General features: G+C 34.6%; 1 protein-coding gene across 5 annotated transcripts in view; it reads left to right on the top strand.

The window, feature by feature from the left end:
- Vps13a (vacuolar protein sorting 13 homolog A) overlaps nt 1–22,064 on the top strand; it is a 191,713-nt gene that overhangs the window by 89,178 nt on the left and 80,471 nt on the right. For all 5 annotated transcript variants that reach the window (XR_013105785.1, XM_076918218.1, XM_034498455.2 and 2 more), the window contains exons 34-36: nt 6,642–6,789; nt 17,317–17,467; nt 21,218–21,342. Coding sequence is in view for 4 of the 5 variants with exons in the window: in XM_076918218.1 (XP_076774333.1) it covers nt 6,642–6,789; nt 17,317–17,467; nt 21,218–21,342 (424 nt within the window). In the remaining variant the exon portion in view is untranslated. The remainder of the gene's footprint in view (nt 1–6,641; nt 6,790–17,316; nt 17,468–21,217; nt 21,343–22,064) is intronic.

Raw genomic sequence — 22,064 nt, 5'->3', positions numbered from 1 at the left:
TAAGTAGTATTAAATAAAACGATTTTAGAATGAAGCATGTAGGAAGAATGATGAGGAATGCATATCTGGCATCAATGGGAGGGGAGGCCCTGAGTCCTGTGGAGGCTCGATGCCCCAGCATAGGGGGATGCTAGGGCAGGGAGGTGGGAGTAGGTGTGTGGGTGAGTGGGGGGAGCACCCTCATAAAGGCAGGGGGATGGGATGGGAGTTTGCAGAGGGGAAACTGGAAAGTGGGACATTTGAAATATAAACAAATGAAATAACCAATGGAAAAAAGAAAGAAAGAAATATTCACATAATTTAGATTATATATTATGTGAAGCTCTTTTTTTGGCATAAAACTATTTTGTTATATATTTTTTGTTTCAAATGAAAGATTTTTTGTGCCCCATTAAATTAAAAACTTAAAAAATCACTTTGTTTCAGTCTTTGCTATTCACTTGTGAATGGTATTATTTTAAGTATCTGTCATAGTTGCTGATGTGAAATAGGTTGACTTTGTACTTGCCATGCCATATGTCTATAGGCAGTGTTTAGTTGTCAAGTCAATTAAGACTTTTCATATGGATGAATGAATTCTAGAAATTAAAGTACAATGGAATGAAAAGAAAATTTCTTAAGAAGAGCCCCCAGAATTGAAGCAGAACAAGGCCAGTGAGATGGCTTAGCAAATAAAGACTCTTGCCTCCAAGCCTGAAGACTTGACCTGGTACCTGCATTGTGGATGGAGATAACCAACTGTCATCCTCTGACCTTGACAAGGACTTGTGTCCTCTTCCTCATAAGCAATCAAACAAATAAGAAAAAGTAATTTAGGAGCTGGGGTGACTGCTCAGCCATTAAGAGCACTAACTATTCTTCTATAGGTTCTGAGTTCAATTCTCAGCAATCACATTATGGCTTACAACTATCTGTAAGTGGATCTGATACCCCCTTCTGGTGTTCATCAAGACAGAACACTCATTTACATAAAATACATACAAAAATAAATATTTTAAAAAAGAAAATGTAATTTAAAATTTTTAATTAATTGTTTTATTCATTTACATTCCAAATGATATCCCCCCCTTTCAGGTTACCCTTCCACAACCCCCCCCATCCCTGCACACACACCCTTCCCTTTGCTCTATGTGGGTGGTCCTCCACCCACTCACCCACTCCTTCCTCACCGCCCTAGCATTCTCCTATGCTGGGGTATCAAGCCTCCATAGGACCAAGGGCCTCCCCTCCTATTGATACCAGAGAAGGCCATTCTCTGCTATATATGTATCTGGAGCCATGGCTCTCTCTTTGGTTGGTGGTTTAGTCTCTGGGAGCTCTAGTTGATCCAGTTAGTTGATAATGTTCTTCCTATGGGGTTGCAATCTCCTTTAGCCCCTTCAGTCTTTCCCTAGCTCTTCCATTGGGGTCCTTGGGCTCAGTCAGATGGTTAGCTGTGAGTATCTGCATCTGTATTGGTCAGGTGCTCGTAGAACCTCTTAGGGAACAGCCATACCAGGCTCCTGTCAGCAAGTGCTTCTTGGCATCAATAGTATGGAGGTTTGGTATCTGCAGATAGGATGAATCTCTAGGTGGGGAGGTCTCCGGATGGCCTCTCCTTCAGTCTCTGTTCTATTTTATGTCCCTGCCTTTCCTTTGGGCATTTCTGGATTAAAACTTTTGAGATGCATGGGTGGCCCCATCCCTCAACCAGGGTCCATGCCTATCTACTAGAGGTGGGTTCTACAGTTTTTATCTCCCCTTTGTTGGCTATTTTGGCTAAAGTCATCACCGTTAGGTCCTGGGAGCCTCTTGCTTCCCTGAAGTCTGGGACTTTCTAGTGGCTACCCTCAGTTTCTCATCCCCTACTGCTACATATTTTTATTCAATTTCCTGACCCTCTATACTTCTCTCTTGTCCCTTTCAATACTTGATCCTGCCCTCCTTTTTTTCCTCCTTCCTCTCTCTCTCCCACATCCTTCCCTCCTTCTATCTTTTGTGATTATTTTGCTCTTCTATGTAGGAATGAAGCATACACACTTTGGTCTTCGATCTTAAGCTGCATGTTTTGTGGGTTGTATCATGGGTATTTTTCCTTTTGTACTAAAACCCACTTATCAGTGAATAAATGCCATGTGTATTCTTTTGTGGCTGGGTTACCTTACTCAAGATGATAGTAACAGAAAGCCCCCACACACATGGAAGCTGAACAGCTCTCTACTCAATGATAACTTGGTCAGGGAAGAAATAAAGAAATTAAAGATTTTTAAGAATTTAATGAAAATGAAGGCACATCATACTCAAAACTTATGGGACACAATGACAGCAGTACTAAGATGAAAACTCATAGTTCTGAGTGCCTTCATAAAGAAATTGGAGAGATCATGCACTAGAAACTTAATAGCACATCTGAAAGCTCTAGAACAAAAAGAAGCAAATGCATTCAAGAGGAGTAGATGGCAGGAAATAATCAAACTCGGCTGAAATCAACCAACTATAAACAAAGAGAACTATACAAAGAATCAACAAGACTAAGAGCTGGTTCTTTGAGAAAATCAACAAGGTGGATAAACTCTTAGCCAGACTAACTAGAGGGCACAGAGACAGTATTTAACAAAATCAGTAATTTAAATTTTTAACAAATTAGCCTATGGTAGAAGAGAGAGGAAAGATATGGGAGAATGCATTGAGGACTTGTTAAATATGAACTTATTAAATTTGAAATTGTTTTCTTTCAATACTTTGTATTGGTAATTATTCAGCAGCTTTGATTTGATGCAAAACTGAATTTTTGATAAGCAAATATTACTGAAGTTATAGGAACTGGATTTTAGCTATTGAATGTTATATTGATAGTTAATGAGATAGAAGCAATAAAAGACAAGGACTTGGTGATAATTTAAAATAAAATAGAAACATTTTTAAATTGAAGATTCAGATTGTCTAAAAAGATGAGTACAGACAAGTTTTTGATGTATCGTAAGTAAAAGATAGTGAACTCGGGTGTTATTTATTCTTAAAGTTATAATAGAGTGGAGAACTACCCATCACTGCAAATTACAGAACTCTATAAATGTCATACTTCATTTGATATGTGAAATGGATGATACATTTAGTGAAGAATCTATACTAATTTGTTTTCTTTACTCTAGAAGTTTCATAAATTACAGGAAATCTCTAAAGTGAGAGAGTTTTGTTTTATTTTTGTTCAGTGCTTAGTTGTTTGAGATAGCATGTGATATAGTAGGCCAGAACTCATGACAATCCTCCTGCCTTAGCCTCTCAAGTACTGACATTTTAAGAAGACACAATCACATCCAAGAAAACACCACATTAATAATAGCTCTTAGTATACAATTATAACTCTAACTCTAAGCTAAAGCTATTTTATAAACCTGGAGAATCTAAAATGCAAAACTGTCTTGTTTGGTTTAAAGAAATGATAGCTGTATATTAAATGATCTGCATTCAAACTAGATTAATGGCTTTTATATCAGTATTTGTAGGTACTTAAAATATAGTACTTGTTTGTTATGTCTCCAAAATAATTAACTTTACTTATTATGAATATAAAAGTTACTAGCTCTTTTAACTGTCCCGACTTAACAGTTAATTTATTTGTTCTGGTTTGTTTTATTTACATATATATTTAACAGAATAATTATATTTTAAGTTTTGTATTCTAAATTTCTTAGTGATGTCTCAGTACTTTTTCAAGTTCATATTTCAAATTTTTATTTTTATATAGAGATTTTATTTATTTAGTCACAACTGATTGAAATTATATATCTGAATATTTAGGTTACTTGACTCATAATTACACTAGTGGTATAGAGGACATGGATTCTGGGCTGTTGTACACATGAGCTGACAGGGGTCATAACTATTTTTCTAGAGTATTTTCAGCATATAGTTTTAAAAGTATTTTGTTTAGTGTTTTAGAAATAGATTTGTCTTTCTTAAGATATGTAAGTTGATTTAATTTCTTTTTACTGTTATAAGTAACAATAATGTCAGAAGTGATATCTTTGTCTGTCCATACTTACATGGTATTTTTCACAGTATTACAGGATAAATTATTTCTGTATAAACAGTTCTTAGGAAAAGAATCATTCAGTTACGGAACAGAACCATTTTTTTTCCCTAAAACTCGTATTTGAAAATTCAATTTAGTTTTTGTTTTATTGAACATAAAAGCAAACAGCTTTGTATTTCTGAGTGCCTATTTAATTTCTCAATCTCATTGTAAATATGTATTGATTACATGTCATATGTGAGCCATATACCGTGAGCTAAGTACTACCGAAATATCTTAGGAATAAGATACACATGGACCTTTCTTTCATAAAACTTTTCAAGGCTCTAAAGAAAAATGCATAAGTGTACTCATGCACACAGTACACACATAATCATATATGCTTCACACATATGTTAATAGATTTTTGGAAGCTAAATTATCCTATTAATATTTATCAAGTAAAATGAAAAAAATTCCAGGTATGTGTATAAGTTTATAGGAGAAGTTATTGAGTAGTAACTAGTAAAAAAATTTCTTCCAAAGGAAGTAATCATTTACACAGCAATTATTTATTTTGTACAAAGAATTTATCCAGAGATATTTATGGAGTTTTTACTTTCCTTAAAAAACAAAACCACATAACATTGTATAGCCATATGTATTGCATAAACATTAAAGTTTCATATCTGTATGTATATTTCCCTGTGAGGTTTTAGATACCTTTACTCACTACCATTAAATGGAGATTTCAACTATTATACTTATTTAAATGTTTTTTTCTAATGGCTTCATACCAAATATTCTGAGAGATTCCCTAATTATGCCCATGTTTTCAAGGGTGAGCTGGTAGCTAAAATTGAAATCATGTCTTAACTTAGTTTAAAGATCTGAAAGTAATTAAAATAGAAGGGATATTATTGTTGAGTAACCCTATTGTCACTTTTATTTTTGCTTTTATACCATTTTAATTACATGCAAGTATTAAGGTCAGCTCTAGGCTGAAGAACTAGCAATATAATAGATTCAAATAATCAAGGAACAAGCAAAACAATAAACACAAATAGTCAAAGTATAAGCAAGGCAATAAACAAAGTTCTGTGTTCACTCTCATGATCACTATTTTGAAGGGCTTATCAGGAAGACCAAAATATCTGAGCCTACTTCCCTGTCCTAGCCCAAAGTCATTTTCATGCCTGAAGCTTACTTCTTTGTTCTAGCCTAATGTCAGTTTCCTGCCTGAAGCCCACTTTCTTGTCCTTGGCCAATGTCAGATTCCTGCCAAGCAGCCCCAAAAGCTTTCCACATCTTCCCCCTTTCTAATTCCATTAACAAGACTTAGCCTGTCTTGGTTCTTTCTGACAAGAATGCCTTCCTTACCTGCCATGGAATATGCATTATCAAAAGCAATGCATTTCTGTCTTAGGTTGGTAAGGCTCTATGCAGAATCTTACCTGTCCTTGGCTTGCCAGCCTATTAAATTAATAACTCTGTCTGGGGGTCCATTTTCAGATTCAAGTCATATATTTTGGCTGCCAACATGTTGATGTTGTTAAAGACAAGCTTTCACACAATAGGAAGGAATAAAATTATTCCCAGGACAAGGGCTAGCATGATCAAACTATATATGCCATTCTTTCAAGATTGACCAAAATGGAAATACTGACCTCAGTCTATGAATAATTTATGAGCATTATCTGCAGCATCAAAGCTCATCACAGCTGCATTCTTTAAATTCATAATTTCACTATGCAAAGTTAAAATATCCAGAGAGGTGTTAAACTTATGCCAAATACCCTGCAAGTGTCTTTAAACTTTTACCTAATTATAATGACTATCATTGTAAGTTTTAGAAGTAGCACAACTCTATTGGTATTTGGCATGGCACTCGAGATGGCTCCTTACTCTTAAACTCTGAACCTCCTTCCAATAATTTGAGAAGGATAAAGAGCATCAATCCAATGTTCCAAATACCTATCTAAATCCTCTTATATACTCAACACATTAGTTACATTTTTTTGCTAAATGATTAACAAAAGTAGCTGTCTTAACTTCTTGTGTCAAAGCAATTGCAGAAGCAGTGGAGCTAACAATTAATGTAATTAAACCTTATTGTCACTTAAAGGTCCTAAGGAAGCTTCTATGGAATTATAATGTCCTTAATGGAATTCGGTAACCTACTCCTCTTCAGTTTTACTATACTACTATCTGGAATGACATATGGTGCATCTTTGTATGAAGTTGTACATCTACTGTTTTGATCCACAGATAAATTTCATGTGTTGCAACTTTTCTTACAGAGTAGTATCGTGTTCTCCTACATGTGTAATAATATAAAATGCTTCTTAATGAGATCTTTTGATTTTGTTTACTGAATTTATAGAGGTAATTCTACACAATTCAGTGGTTTTGATCTTTCTCTCTTTGAAAAATCCTATTTTTTAAGTCTTCTCTATGATAAGTAACAGTTTAGAGAAAGTCACTTAGGTTTCTAGTGAGATGGGACATCTCATTTTGATATGTAATTGTATTTTTCTCTATACTAAAGTTACCAGTGTCTCATTTACAATAAATAAGAATACTCTAAAACTAGTCATGTTCTATTTTCTGCCTGAATGTATATAAAATAATTTGTATTTTCCAATAGGTCTCAGTTTATGAATGATACATACCAGGAAGTGCTGGACTTGCTACTACCTTTGAACCTGGAAGTGATTGTTGAACGAAATTTATCCTGGGAATGGTACAAGGAAGTTCCTTGTTTTAATATAAAAGCTCAGCTGAAACCCATGGAGGTAATAGTCTCACTGCACTTGATTTCTATTAAGTTTCAATAGCATTTTCTTGGCAATATAATTTTTTTTGTAGATTTTAAGAATAATCTGTTTGGTTAGATGCTGAGGGGGCCAGCCCCAGTGTGGGTGAGAGGGGGAGAAGCTGTTTTCTCTTTCTATTCCTGTAGGTTCTTCTTGAGGCAGCCTCTATGCTACTGTAGCTGACCTGCAGTCAGTGATCCTGTGGCCAGAAACTGGCACTTGCATCCCAGCCCTAAAACCAGCAAGGGGTTAAGTAAATAGCCTTGTACTATCCTAAAAACTTCTTCTGAGGGTAAGAAACTGCAGGGTAGGGTGATTTACACCTGCAGCCTAACAGCAGAGGATTGAGCAATGTGGCCTTTGTTGTATCTCAGCAGGAGCTGCTGGGCTCTAACTTGCATCTGATAGTCTGAAGTCACAGGAAGAAAAGACACTTTAAAAAGTTGCTATAGGTTTATTTAAGTGTAAAAGGTATCCTATGCAGCTATCTGAAGGGAAAGGTGGAAAAGTCCTGAGTGGGGAGAAGGAAAAGATTCTAAAAAAGTAAAAATTCTAAGGGAGAAAAATTCTAGTTAGGTAGAAAAGGAAAGGAAAGGACAAAGGACTCCTAACTAACTAACTTCTTTGTCTTTGTCTTCAGTATTTATACATCATTCAGAGTATATGATCACATGTTACAAAGTTCATCACAAGTTCACACCAAAATTCGAATCATAAATTGAAATAGAAGTTTACAACACAGAATGTTTACATGCATATCTATTAGGAGTAAATATCTAACTAGACATTCATCACCTGTCTAGCTCCACAGGTTCACTGAAAGTTTGAAACTATAAACCTAAGAAGTTAGTGAAATTTTGTATAGATAAACCCAGGCAATATTTTCTCTTCTGTCCTGAAACCTATAATAAATTGTGAATTCCCTTTTAGTGACCTTGGTTAATTGTTTTACAACTTCTTGAAATGTGCTTTGAGCAGGAGGTCTAGTTATTATCTATATCGGGGCAATTAACTGTTAACACTCGGGAGACAGGCAGAGTTCTCAATGCACTTTTGACTATGCCTGAGAGACTTAATAGCAGTCCTGTTATAAAAGAGCTTAATAATTATTGATATAATTTTAGGAATTCTTATAGGATCATCATTAAGACTTAAGAAGTCATCTATTTATCGATATAGCATCACTACAAGACAATACATCTTTGTGGATCTGCAGAGATCTGCTACAAATGGGTGTGCTATTGCATAGTGATTGTTACATATGTTCAATAATAATAGGAGAAGCATATTAATAGCAGGAATCTTTCCTAAAATTACGTCTCCACAGCCTTGCTGGATGGAGCACACTCGTCGCAGATTATATAATAATCCGAGGCAAGCATTTCAGGATGATCATCTGTTAATTATTAGCTCGTCCCATTATAGCTCCTGACATTTAGAATTAAAATAGTAGCTTATAAACTAGAATTCATTTAAATGTTCTCTGTTTTTTTTCTAACACATATTGGACTGTTCTTACCTTTTTGCTAGATATGAAAGATACACTGACAGAAATACTATAATGTCTCTGTCTTCATGAGACTTATCACCCTGAACCAGATTATTGGTGAAGGTGGTCTAAAATATATAATTCATAGCTGCCAGCAGCTACGGGAAACCAGGTTCACCTGAGAGGAAGCCTGGGAATTAATGGGAATGGAGGGTGAGAGAAATGTGGGGCCAAGACAAAGTATTCTGATCAAGGCCCAAAGTTTAATATTTTGCTTTCACATATAAAGGGGAAGCCCCACCCCCATCCCCCCCAGAGTTTCTTCTTGGCTCAGCCCAGGGCCTGGGTAAGGAGATAGCAGTCCAGAAGGTGTCAAAGCTAGCTCAGCAGGCAGTCTATTTTTCTTAGCTCCTTAGCAGACTCTAGGGCTCCAAGGCTGGCAAGGCAATGCCTCTCCTAGGTCCTACTGTTGCTTGGTCTATTGTGGTAAATGACTTGTAGGCCTGCTTAGGCCTGGGGGAAGGGCACAATTCCCCCCTTAATTTTTTAAGATGGCAGTGCCAATATCTGGACGGGGCACAATATTTCATCCTGTCTAGGGTCTCGAGTGGCCAGGTGACCGTGCCTGGCTTAGGTTGGCATTTATATTACTCCTATAATTACCCGTCATTGAGGAAAACATACATAGCATAATGATGTATGCCTCTGTCTTAGGAGCTCAAAACACTCTTAGTCATCATTGACTAACTGGCCATCATTGGCTCACTCTTTATACCAAGACCACATTCAGACCAAAGGACCTGTGGGCATGCACTAGATGCAGTTCTTCACAGCGATGTGTAACTGCCAGGATGAATAACTGAGCTTGCTGAGAGTGATCTTGTGTGAGGGTAATCAATCTGCTTAAAATACAAGATTCAAAGGTTAAAAGCAACATGATTATCCAAGCAATGTAGAAAATAAGGTTGGAAGTGGAAGTATTCCAGCATCTCATTCAACTGCTAATTAGCAGGGATCAGACACAAGTATGGCCACCAGTTATATAGTGGGTGGCTTTAAGTAATGATAAAAAACACTCTCCAGTAAGAGTGGAGATTATATGTCAAGTTAAGTCAGCAGGTTGATAAAGATTTTGAGCCATCTTTATCATTAGAATAATAATTATTAGGCTCAAGATCTGTGTCCACTTGAGGACCAGTCTTTTAAGCAGCCATCAGGCTCCATTCTCTTTTTCTGAAAAAATGTAGACTGATCCATGACCCCAAATTAAAACAGGATCGGGACCACACCAAGTATTAGTTAAGGGGTCTCTCCACAAGACCCTGGCAAATGAGCTGGAAGTAACTGGATGCCAGTGGCTATCTGCTGCAGACTGACCTTTAGCATCAGTTTACAGAAAATTTCAAACAAATAAGACAAAAGCAAGGTGTGCTTTTGGTGACCTTGTGGTGTATAATTCTCCATTTCTAGTTTTAAAAAGTCAATTTTTTAGAATTACTTGTAAAACCAGGGAAGAAGCACCATTAGCTGCTTTTCCCACATTTAGAGAGTTATAACAATATTATTTTCATAATCTCTCTTTCATAATTTCTTAATAAGGAAATATCAGTAATAATAAATTGTCAACAAACATCTCAAATGTTTGACTGTAGTCAAATAACTGTAATAGCCAGTTCTATTATCTATCTTAGTCTGATATGAAACACCAAGCACAGGAAAATAATATAGGTAATAACTAATTATATTTTTAGTTGCTTCTCTTGTTAAAGTAGTTGCAACCAGAAAGTCTAAAAGACGTCAAGTCACATGTACATAAATCAAAAATGAGTAACATCTATTTGCAAGTCTTTAAGGCGTAACAACACCATTAGAAAAAAATTGAAGATATTGAGAACAAGTTTTTGCAATTTAACTTGCACACCTTTTAGAAATGTCAAATTGTTGTTTTAAGGTATTACTCTTTTGATGTTGTGAAGAATAAGATTGTATGGCCAATTATTTTTGAAAGGCCTAGAATATGTCTAGTATATAAATCTGCTCTGGCATTGTCCTGGGGTTCAGGCAATCCAATGAGTTTTTAAATGTCTTATAAATTGAAAGCTTGATTTTTTAGCATTTCAAACAGTGGCTTCAACACATATTTTAATTATTTGTGTTGAAGCAGAGGAAACTCAAGAAAATAAACATGTGATTTAATTACATATACTGTCTTCTCAATAGATGAGGCATCTGTAAATATAGTAAATATAGCAAACATCTTTTCTATGGGCTGCATGTATAGTAAATTTTAGGAGATATAAAAACATGTGTAGATAAAAACTATAACAAATGATTAATCAAATTTGTCTAAAAAGTTTGTCATGTAATAGGCCAAATATCATTATTTTTTAATAACCAATTTAATTGCTATTTGGAATAAGGAACAAAACCTTTTATACAGAATGTTTTTAATTTTATAATGGATATTCACACTTTATTTGTAGATGAAGAAAGATAAATCTACATTAATGGTTTCTGTTTCCAAAGGGCAGTTGTGGCCATATGAGTAGTAATAACACAAACAGCCAACAATTTTTTATAGTCTATATAATTTATCTGTTGATTACTAACACCTTACTCTATTTTCAGCAAAGCTATCTCTCCTTTATTAGTTAATTGTCAAGAGGAATTAGGACTTGCATTCCCTTGAGAATAGCAAATAGAGGTTTAAATCTTCTTATAGTAAGTTTAAGATGAGGTTTTAGCCAATTAATATCTCTTAACAACTTTTGAAAATTATAAAATGCAAATCAAAATTAAAAGCAAAGCATTTTCTTTTTGTATATACACTTGCAAGCCAGAAGAGGGCCCTAGCCCACCACAAATGGTTGTGAGCCACCATGCTGGGAATTCAATTCTTATATTTTTAATTATAAGTCTAGCCTTTAACGGCTGAGCCATTTCTCTAGCCCCAACTATCTTTTATTAGAATTTTCTGTGCTACAATCTGTTTAGGATATAACTGAGGTCTCAAATATTGAAAAGATACTGCCTTTGAATCTTTTTTGGAGCAACAAGTACTCCAAAAAATTTTTAAAGCTCTTTATATTGGAGCAAAGGCTTGCAGAAAAACTTCTTTAGAGAGATCCACTAATAAAGTATCACACAATGAATAATATACACTAAAAGATTTAAACTCTTAATTTCTAGTATCAATGTAACATATATATATATATATATATATATATATATATATATATATGCAATTAACCATTCTTTGAGGCAAACATTTCTAACGATATCACTTTATGGGCTCTCAAGTATTATGAGCAAATTTATTAAATGTAAACTTCCCACCTTTACCAGAAATGTAAAGGAATGGTATAGAAACATCTTCTAGATCTATAATAATTCTATAAGCATTTACTGGAATGGAAGCTGGAGTAGGCAAGTTAGGCTGTAATGCCCCATTAGTTTCATAAATCTTAAGTTTGAACTTTCTTTTGGATTAATTCAATAACCAATCTTTTTTAGCTGAGTGAGAATATCAGATAAAGACCAAGCTGAAGGCAACCTTATCCTCTAATAATTGTTACATACATTAGAGGAACCAAAAGCGTCTCATTTTTAACAACTTTGGAAGGAAGTGGATGCAAAGGAACCAAAACAAATTGAACAATATTTTTGTCAGCAGGTACAGTTATAACTCCTGGCCCTTAAACTCTTTGTTGTGAATGTCTTTGGGTTTACTCCTCCTCCCCCAAAGAAACAAGCAAGGCAAAAGACAAATTCTGGTCCCATTTCTAGCAGCTGGTTGACCCAGGACAAAAGGAATGCTTGGCACCTGAGCTGCAGAGCTCAGTCTGCATTGTCTTAATTCAAATGTAAATGTTCTTAAATCTTGACCTGTTCTCTGAGACCTGGCCTTTTTTGTAGGCCTGAACTGCACTGCAATTTAAAAAAAAAAAAAAAAAAAAAAACTTTAATTTAACTCTAACTGCTGTATCTTTTCTGTATAAACATGGGCAAATCAGAAAATCTCAAACTCATGACTGAACTACCAACTATAGCCAATGGAATATTGGCAGTTTAACTGTTTTTAAGTCTCTTTTTTAACATTTGAGTATAACCATAATTTTGAGAAACAAAACCAATTTTTAACACTGTAAGCAATCTATTTTCTCTAAAATCAACACCAAGTAGATTACCTTTATGTTCAAAAGTTTTGCTGCCAATCCTTATATATGAATGCATGATAGTGCAGCTTTTAATATCTCACTAAAAAGACATTATTTTTAAATCTTATCTTTATACATCTGGTTTCTGAATGACTATAACCCTGAGTTACCAATCTTAAGCCAACTTTTGTTACCAAGACTGTAAATTTTTAATCATATCTAATATCTTATAGGCCGATAATCTATAACCAAGACATGTAGAACATATTTATACCTTAAACCCAATCAGAAACAAAAATGAAGTGACAATACATCTTATATATTTAAACCAAACAAAATTTCTCACCTTTTCTATCTGTAATTTCAAGAGAGAAGCACCTTGGCACAGAGATTTTTCTAGGAGAAACCACTCTTAACTTCGTTATTGAATCCAAAATACCTGCTGGTTCCTTTAAAAGCAGTTTATATGGACAATCAACTTTTGGAAAAGCTTTTCCAGCTCAGTTTGGCTGTTAGCTACAGGTGTTAAGAAAACTTATCAGCCACTGCTCTGCATATTAAAACTGCCTCTGAAACCAAGATAAACTAGACCAAGGATTGGATCAAGCAATTTTAACGATCTTTTGAACATTAAGCATAGAACAACATAAAACACAGACCACCAATCATTCACACAGTGAAACGAGAAACACACAATGAGACACGTGGACATTGGCGTGTCAAGGACAAGCAAACAAAGAAGGCAGAATTATGGATACTACTCAGTGCTCTACCCTTTTTTAATTTTTCAAATTCTTTTAGACCCTGTTCCTCTCATCTGAGGCTGCTCTTAGGCTTGCCCAATACTCTCCTATCCCCAACTCACTGTCACCTCCCTAGAAGAGCTTGCATCAGGTCAATGCTCACTCAAATCTAGACCTGTATCCACCTTAAGCACACTTCCTGTAAACACAGCTATAACTTAGTTAGCATCAGTGCCATTCTTGTTTACCAAGTGCTCCCGATACTCTACTTTTTCTTCCATTTTCGGTGGAACTCCACCAAGATAGTGTTCCTCTGCTGGTCTTCTCTTCTCAGGTTCCACGGGTGGGCTCCAAGGCTGGCAAGGCAATGCCTCTCCTAGGTCCTATTGTTGCTTGGTCTATTGTGGTAAATGATTTGCAGGCCTGATTAGGCATGGGGGAAGGGCACAATAATTTATAGCAAGGAAGTAAAGAAGAAAGTAAATAAGGTCTGGGGAAACAACTCAGGGGGGTTAAGCACTAGTGGTATTTTTGTGAGAACTGAAGTTCTATTTCCTCATGTAAAATGAAGTTGAGCAAGTACTGCGGCTACTTGTAATCTTAGCATTAAGTTTATAGAGACCAGAGTCTTGGAGGGCAAACTGGCTATCTGATTGGCTAGTTCTGGGTTCAAATAGAGAGACCCTAACTTCAGTAAATAAAGAGGGAAGCAATTGAGACGACACCTAACATCAACTTTGGACCTCTGTATATACATGTGCACATGTACTTACATACACATATAAGTACCATACACATATTCAAAACAATAGACAATTAAAAGTTATATTTTGTAATAAGTTACATGAAGGAAATTCATTTGATTGATATGTTAGTCAAGATTTATGGAAAGGTCTAGGCTTGCAAAGTTGGAGTCATTAGTGATATTTGACACTATTGAAATATATAAAATAACTTAGCAAAGCACATATGGATGTGTGTGTGTGTGAGAGAGAGAGAGACAGAGAGAGACAGAGAGAGACAGAGAGAGACAAAGACAGAAAGACAGAGAGAGAGAGTGTTCTGGCATAAAGAGGTAGATTACCTCATTTATCACTTAGTAATTGGTTGACATTGCTTCACTCTAATAGAATAACCATAAATTCATACTTTCCCTGTTAAGCAGATGGAATTAAAAATTTGCATGTTTTGCTAAAGTAATAGCATATACTCTGAAATGTTTCTTTCAGAGAGAGACCTACTTACGTTTTCTCTGCTTCCTCAACCTATAGCTTCACTCTCTGTTTATATAAAAGTTTTTATTCAGGAAACATATTTTAGAAATTTAGACTTAAGTCAGAATTAAATTCAGATGTTAATACAGGCTAACTAAAAGTCTTTATGATCTTAGTGTGTATAGGTGCTTTAAGTTAAGTGGTTGAAGAGGATAATTTTCTTTTTAAGGTAAATATTAAAAAATCTCTGTGTTGGGCAGACTACAGATAGAAGCTTCTAAGTGATGTCTCTCACTTTCCATGGAAAAATCCTTTACTTTTAAATCAATTATTAGCAGATTTTTGTGAGTAGTAGAATTACTTCTTTTACAGTCTCTCAGGAAAAATCCTTTGTAGAATATTGAGGTGATGCTGCAGAGTGCGTAGAAATAACTGGCTGTCCTCTTGAAAGGCTTATGAGGAAGATGAGTCTTCCCTCTGTCCTAATTCATCAGATCAGTTAGCTGCTGTTTCAGTATATTCAAGAACAGATATATTTAGATCACTCCCTCTTAAATCTGGAATGTCAATGAGAGAATAGAATTGAATCTATTAATCTCATGCATGCCTACCAATTACTTCAATTTGTGAGTTTTTAGCTTGTAGTATTTTTCTTAGGGTTATTTTTAGAGCTCACTCTTAAATGTAAGTTCAGCACTCCGAGGATCCTTACAGTCCTTTCAACATCTTTATCTGGCTATAGAATAATGATTAAAATCAGTATCTGATGGACATTTAGTAGATTGTAATTAAGAGATGTTGTTTGTGATTGTACTAGGTGCAGTCTTTCTTCATAGTAATAACAAATTAAATGTTCTAGTAGAAAAAGGAATACAAGTTTGCAAGCATAGGCAATATGAATAGTTACACACAGACATTTTAATTAGGTTATATCTTTGAATTATAAAGGGGCAATGCAAATAACAGTTAATTTTTGTGAAATTAAGATTACCTCATTTAAAAAGTAGATACTAAACTTTGGACAGCTGTAGAAGTGAGCCCAAAGTAGATAAGAAAGTTGTCTTAATTAAATTCATAAAATTAAGATGAGTTCAGATTTCTAGAATTCATGTAAAAAATGTTTGTTATCTTAGCTCTTAAGAGGGTGGACAGATCCTGTTCGAGGAGAGATTCTCTCAAAAATAAAACAAAAGAAACAAGGGAGCAAAAAAGGTATATGCATACATAGACACATTTATCCCCATCACAGACATATACACAAAAGAGTGAAACTTGCAGGTTCTTTTTACACTTTGCTTTCATACTAATTGCAGGTCTCAAAGAAACACAAAAGTATGTGAGTCATGAGTATTATTTGATGTAAGATATTAGTATATAGGCTGAGAAGGTCAAAATTAGCTGGATAAAGTCTGTAGAATATTTAAACAAGGGAAGGAGGTATTTCTATAGTCAAAAGGCAGTCTGATAGCAGAATTCTTGCTTGGGGGATGTCAGGCTTTTTTTTCTAAGTAAATGCCTTCATGAGATAGTTTGCATAAGAATGGCCCCCATATACTTAAATATTTGAATGCTTAGTCACCAAGAAGTACAACTCTTTGATGAGATTAGAAGGATTAGGAGGTATCCCCTTGTTGATGGAAGTGTGTTCCTGTGGAAGTGTGTTGGTGGAAGTGTGGGAATAGGCCTTCAAGTTTTAAAAGCCCTACCAGATACAGTCTGTCTTGGCCTACTGATCAGGATATAGTTCTCAGCTACTGCTCCTGCACTATGATTGCCTCCATGCTCCCTGCCACAACGATAATGGACTAAACTTATGAAATTGTACATAAGCCTCCAATTAAATTCTTTCTTTTGTAAGAGTTGCCTTGGTCATAGTGTCTTCTCTTAGCAATAGAACAGTGACCAAAACCCCTCAGGTGGTTTGATGAGGCTCTCTTACATTGTGAAAGGAGTTTACTCATTCTTTATTGAATTAAACATTAACTTAACCTTTACAAAAAATAACCTTTATGGAAACATTTTGAGTAATGTATGAAAAATATCTAACTACTTATTATGACAATGTTAACATGACACACATTAATCTGTCATGCCGCTTAAGATAGGTCTTTGCTGTTGGTTTGATGCTAGGTTCAAAACAAAGAATTTAAAGTTAACTTGTTGAATTAGTTCTTAATTATTTGTAAAGGTAAGTGTCTTCCTCATTTAGCTACAGCTTCTTATAAAATCAAGATTGTGCTCTTTATATATAGGACTTTTGTGAAAAACAAAATAATTTATATAAATCATATTATAAACTTTATTTTTTCATTACACAAACATTTGTTTATTATTTATTTTTGCAATAATTTGCTTCCTAATCAAAATCTAAAGTGGTTAGATGGGTACATAAAGGTGAAAGCTCACTTTAAAACTTTAAAAATGACTGAATTATATATTACATCCATAAAAATAGTTTATTGGAATTGGCAAAAATCTATATTTTATAAAATACTAATTACAACTTGTTCTGCAGATGACTGGATTTTCAGTCAGAAAAAGTCTTTAGAGCCTCAAAAATTTGTTTATGAAAAGCCAGTGTACATTTCTCTTCTGTGAATTCAGGAAGTGGGAGTGTTTAAAGAGCAAGTCTTGGAGTCAGAAGAAATATCTCAGTGTTAAGAGAACTGACTACTCTTCCAGAGAACCTAGAAATTCCCATCACCCACATGGCAGATTATCAGTTATTGTAACTCTAGTTCTAGGGGACCTGATACCCTTCTCTTCTGCCCTCTGCCACAAGCAGACATGAATGTGTTGCACAGACAAAACATCCATACACATAAAATAACGTTTTTAAAGCAAATCTTCTTTCTTTTGTGTGTGTATTTACTTTTTGCAAAGTCTTACTTTGTTTTTAACAGTTCATTCTTAGTCAAGAAGATTTAACAACCATATTTCAAACATTGCATGGCAATATATGGTATGAACAAGATTTATATGCTCCATCTTCTGTAAATAAAGACCCAGAGACTGTAACCAGTGGAGTCACCAGTACTTCCTACCATTCAGCAGGTGTGTGCTTAGCCTGACTTTCTCTTAAGATTCATTTCTCTTCTCTTCTCTTTTCTTCTCTTCTCTTCTCTTCTCTTCTCTTCTCTTCTCTTCTCTTCTCTCTCTTGCCTCTCTGTCTTTCAACTTTTTTTTAGTTCTTGGTAAAAGAGGACTTAATAATTCTCTTAATTAGTTAGTTTTACTTAGGCAATTTTAAATGATCTGTTTTTAGTTATTCTGTGATTTTATATGTATGTAATCAAAGTTCTTTGTTGTGACAAAATTTAGAATTCTTGATTTTCTTCCTATAAATGCTTATATTCTGTTTTTGCAGCATATATAATAGATGGCTTCTTATATATTGATATTTTAGGAATGTCAGAATACTAGAAATATGACAATAGGATAATCACTATAGATGATGGATTTTTAACAAAAGTTGGTGGCTTAGTTTGCATTTTATGGCTGTGAAGAGACACCATGGCCAAGTCAACTCTTATGAAAGAAAACATTTAATTCGAGCTGGCTTACAGTTTCAAAGATTTAGTCCATTACCATCATTGTGAGAAACATGGCAGCATGCAGGCAGACATGGTGCTGGAGGAGCTGAATATTCTACAGGCAGTAGACACCCTTGTGTGCCACACTGGACATAGCTTATACATAGGAGACCTCAAAGCCTACTCTGATAATGACACACTTCTTCCAAAAAAGCATCTCCTAAAAGTACCATGCCCTGTGGGCCAAGCACTCAAACACATGGGTTTGTGGGGGCCATCCCCATTTAAACCACCACAGGATGGTTGAAAAAATAATAAAAGGAATCCTAATAAAAAAATTAAAAAATAAAACCTCAATCCAGTGTTGGTGCCAAGGTACTGTGTAATTATGGCTTTTTCTGACACACCAATATGTGAGCAGTAGGCTGAGGTAGGGTGCTAGGGTGATTCTGAGACTCAAAAATAAAATCATATCCCTATTTTAATTTTTATATGTGATCCTATATCTCCCTTTTAAAAATAAAATCTGTTAATTCACAATGCCTGCTTTTCCAAAATCCTGAAATATTTTGCAGCATTGCTACCCTGAATCATACACAAAAGACAATATAATATGAAACTTCATTCTTTATTGTTAAATATGAGTGGTACCAAATGGAGTTAAAGCAATAGAACACAGACATAAGAGAAACAAAGATAAACAAAACATTGTATTTATGAATGAAAAAGAAGAGGCACACTGATTTCTAGTGAAAGTAGGATGACAAATAAAACAGAGCCTGACTTTCAGACTCTGAAATTAAATAAAACAGGGATGTCATATGGACTTTACAGTGAGGTGAAAGTAATATTTAAGTGGCCCTCCAGAGATAGAAATGAATTTGTAGAGATTACAAGTGCAAGATATGACCAGAGATAATAGCCTATAGTATAAAAGAATCAAACAACAGGGATGGAAAATGAGATAAGTAAGAGTGCTGCTTCGGTTCAGAAGTTATAGTCCGAGTTCGCTAATTTTTAGTGGTAGAAATACCTCAGAGAACGGAAGAAAAAGTTGAAAGAAGTAACTTAGTTCAACCTGCCACACTTATGAAGCCTGTTCTCAGCCATAGAGAATACATTTCAACACGCTGGGTGAACTAAGTAAGACTCAGATGTAAACTTAATTTACTAAAATGTTAGGCCTAAAACAGGTAAGACTTTTAAAATTTCAGAGAATAACAGTCTGCCTATGAGAAGCTTATAAAGAAGACTAAAAAGAAAATTGTTTTTTGCTGTTGTTGCTTTTGCAATAAACATGGTAAAGTAGAACTGCTGAATTATAAAAGACAGTGGAACTATTTCAGATTTTAAACAAGGTGACTTTGAAGCTAGGATTGTGTACACAATCAAATATTACTCCCAAATGTGAAAATAAAATAATTGTATTGTAGTAGCTTACAGTTTACTCAAATCCTTACAAATCCTTTTCTAAAGAAATGATTTTAAAAATATATCCCAGCAAGAGAAATTAAAACTCAGGAAAGAAGAAAATATATCAAACAATAGTAGTAACCTCGAAGAACAATAGGGATCGCAAAATTCTCCTGTGGCTAGAGAGTCAGTTTCATGGCAGAGGAGTTCACAATGCTTTATCGTTTTGTAGTCCAGCATTGGGTTATTACATTCACCTCACTCAGAGTGCTTGGGTGGGAGGCTAAGTGGAATAATGTTCTCAGACAAAGAGACTTAATACTGCTCAGAGAGAGAATACATAGTATACACAAGACCCTGGCTGTGACCCTTAATGATAGAAAAGGAAGAGGACGGGAACAGCATTGATTTCATAAAGTATGTATAAAAATTTAACTACATATGTACATGATAAACTAGCTGTTCTTAAATAAGTATGTGCTGTAATATGGTACAGAACTGAAATACACTAAAGTTTACATTATTTCGTATTAAATTATTTACCTGCAATATAAGAGAACCTGTTTGTATTCGAGTGATACATTAATAAAGTTATCTAACAGAAACACTAGTGTGATGAGCTGTAACATGATGAACTACAAGTCTCTTGGTTGGAACCTGGAGTCAAATACACGAAGCATTCTGCATGGTAAACCTTTGTAGGTGGCCCCCTCTGGGCCAAGGACCACCTGTGTTCTAAAATTGTTTTCTTGTCCCCATCTACTGAAAACCACACATGAATGTGGGAAACCACAGAGAAAGACTGAGTAAATAAGAGAATAATTGTCACTAACTGAAGATCAAACAGGTGAAGAAAATAATAACATTCTTTAGTTTTTATTGGTTCACAAGATGACCAGTGTGTAGATGCTTGTCAAGCAAGCCTGGAAACCTGAGTTGACCAAGTTTCAGTCCATGGAAACCATCCATACACACAATAATGCCAATAAAGTATTTCTTTATTGGAAAGACTGATAAAAATGATGAAAATCTCTCAAGCAAGAAAAGTGAAACAAGAAAGAACACAAATTACTGATACCAGTTTTCAACATAGTAGAGACCACAAGCAGGATAAGGAGTAAGTCTGAGTAGACATGAGTAACTTTATGCAACAGAGATGATATGTACACATGCAAAGAAAGAAAAGTGCTGGGGAGATGGCTTAATTTTATTAATCTTTTAAAAATATTTTATTAAATCATTCAGTTGATATATATGTATATACACACACACATACACACACACACACACACACACATATATATATATTTCATTTTAAGTAAATTTATTTCAGTTAAATTACCTGAAATAATAGTACTTTCTGAGAATTAGGAATTGTTTTGTTTATATTATAAGTTAAATATACATGTGTATACATTTTGATTTAAAATTTAAGCATATAGAAAATAAAAGTTTTGAATACTAATTAGAACAAATTTTAAAATAACATCTGAAATACATTGTTTTGTCTTAGTTTCTTTAAAGTAAAATTTGAATAAAAACTATATATATATATATATTTCTTCTAAACATTTTATTTAACCTCCAAAGTAAGTCCCATGTTCATGATTCTATATTTAGGAAAGTAGGTTTGTAGTTTCTCAAGAGGAATCAGAAGTTCTGAGTGTTTAATTCTTTCTCTTCCATTATTATGAAAGAGTGTTAATCCAGAGTTCCATGTGTGAAATTTTAACCTTTTCAGTTTTCTTGAATTTCATTATATTGCACTCATTAATCCATAGTTTGATAGGTCTCAAGGGTGCTTTGATTACCTAGTCTTAGGATTGTTTTCTCTTCTTCCTTATCTTTAATGTATCAGCTACTTTGGTGACTGCCGCTGTGGTGGAGGTACATCCACAGGCTTCTCAGGTTAGCACGACACTGAACGTGAGCTTCCGGACTGATTATCTCACCATGACACTCTACAGCCCGGGGCCTGATCAGGTAAATGAAGAATAGAAACTATGTAAATAAAAGGTATAAAACTAATTACTAATAGTTCTATTAATTGTTGTTAATGTTTTGTGTGTATTTTGTAGTATACATGCTTCTGGAAGAAAGATTGATATTTTCAATAATTATCTCAGACATTTTTTATTGAGTTATCTTTTATACAATAAAAAATAGGAAAAAATTGAAAGTAGTACATATATGGATATATATACATATATGTATATATACGCATATACATATATATAAAAGGATATATGTACATATATGTGTATATATACATATATCTATATAGATAAATAATATAGATAAACATATCTATAAAGAAAATCATATATATACATGTATATATGTATATATACATGTGTATATATGTACACATGTATATATATGATTTTCTTTAGATAGCCCTTTGAAAACAGAGGATTTGGGGCTTACAGTGCTGAGCAGTAGAGTCTGGTTGACATGCACAAACCCTGGAGTTCAGTCTAGCATCTAGGAAACAATAAAGAGAAGAACCAGGTATGGTGACACACACCTTTAATCTCAGCACTTGGTAAGCAGAAGCAGGAAGGTTTGTGAGAGTTCAAGGGTAGCATGGACTACAAAGGACAGCCAGGGCCATACAGGAGAGGCTTTCTCAGCAAGAGCAGCAACAACAACCACCACTACCACCACCTCTCCTCTTCTTCCTCCTCTTCCTCCTCCTCCTCATC

The sequence above is a fragment of the Arvicanthis niloticus genome, chromosome 1 (genome assembly GCF_011762505.2).
Source record: "Arvicanthis niloticus isolate mArvNil1 chromosome 1, mArvNil1.pat.X, whole genome shotgun sequence".
NCBI lineage: Eukaryota > Metazoa > Chordata > Mammalia > Rodentia > Muridae > Arvicanthis > Arvicanthis niloticus.
Note: the sequence above shows the minus strand (reverse complement) of the source record. Positions and strands in the feature narration are given on the sequence as shown.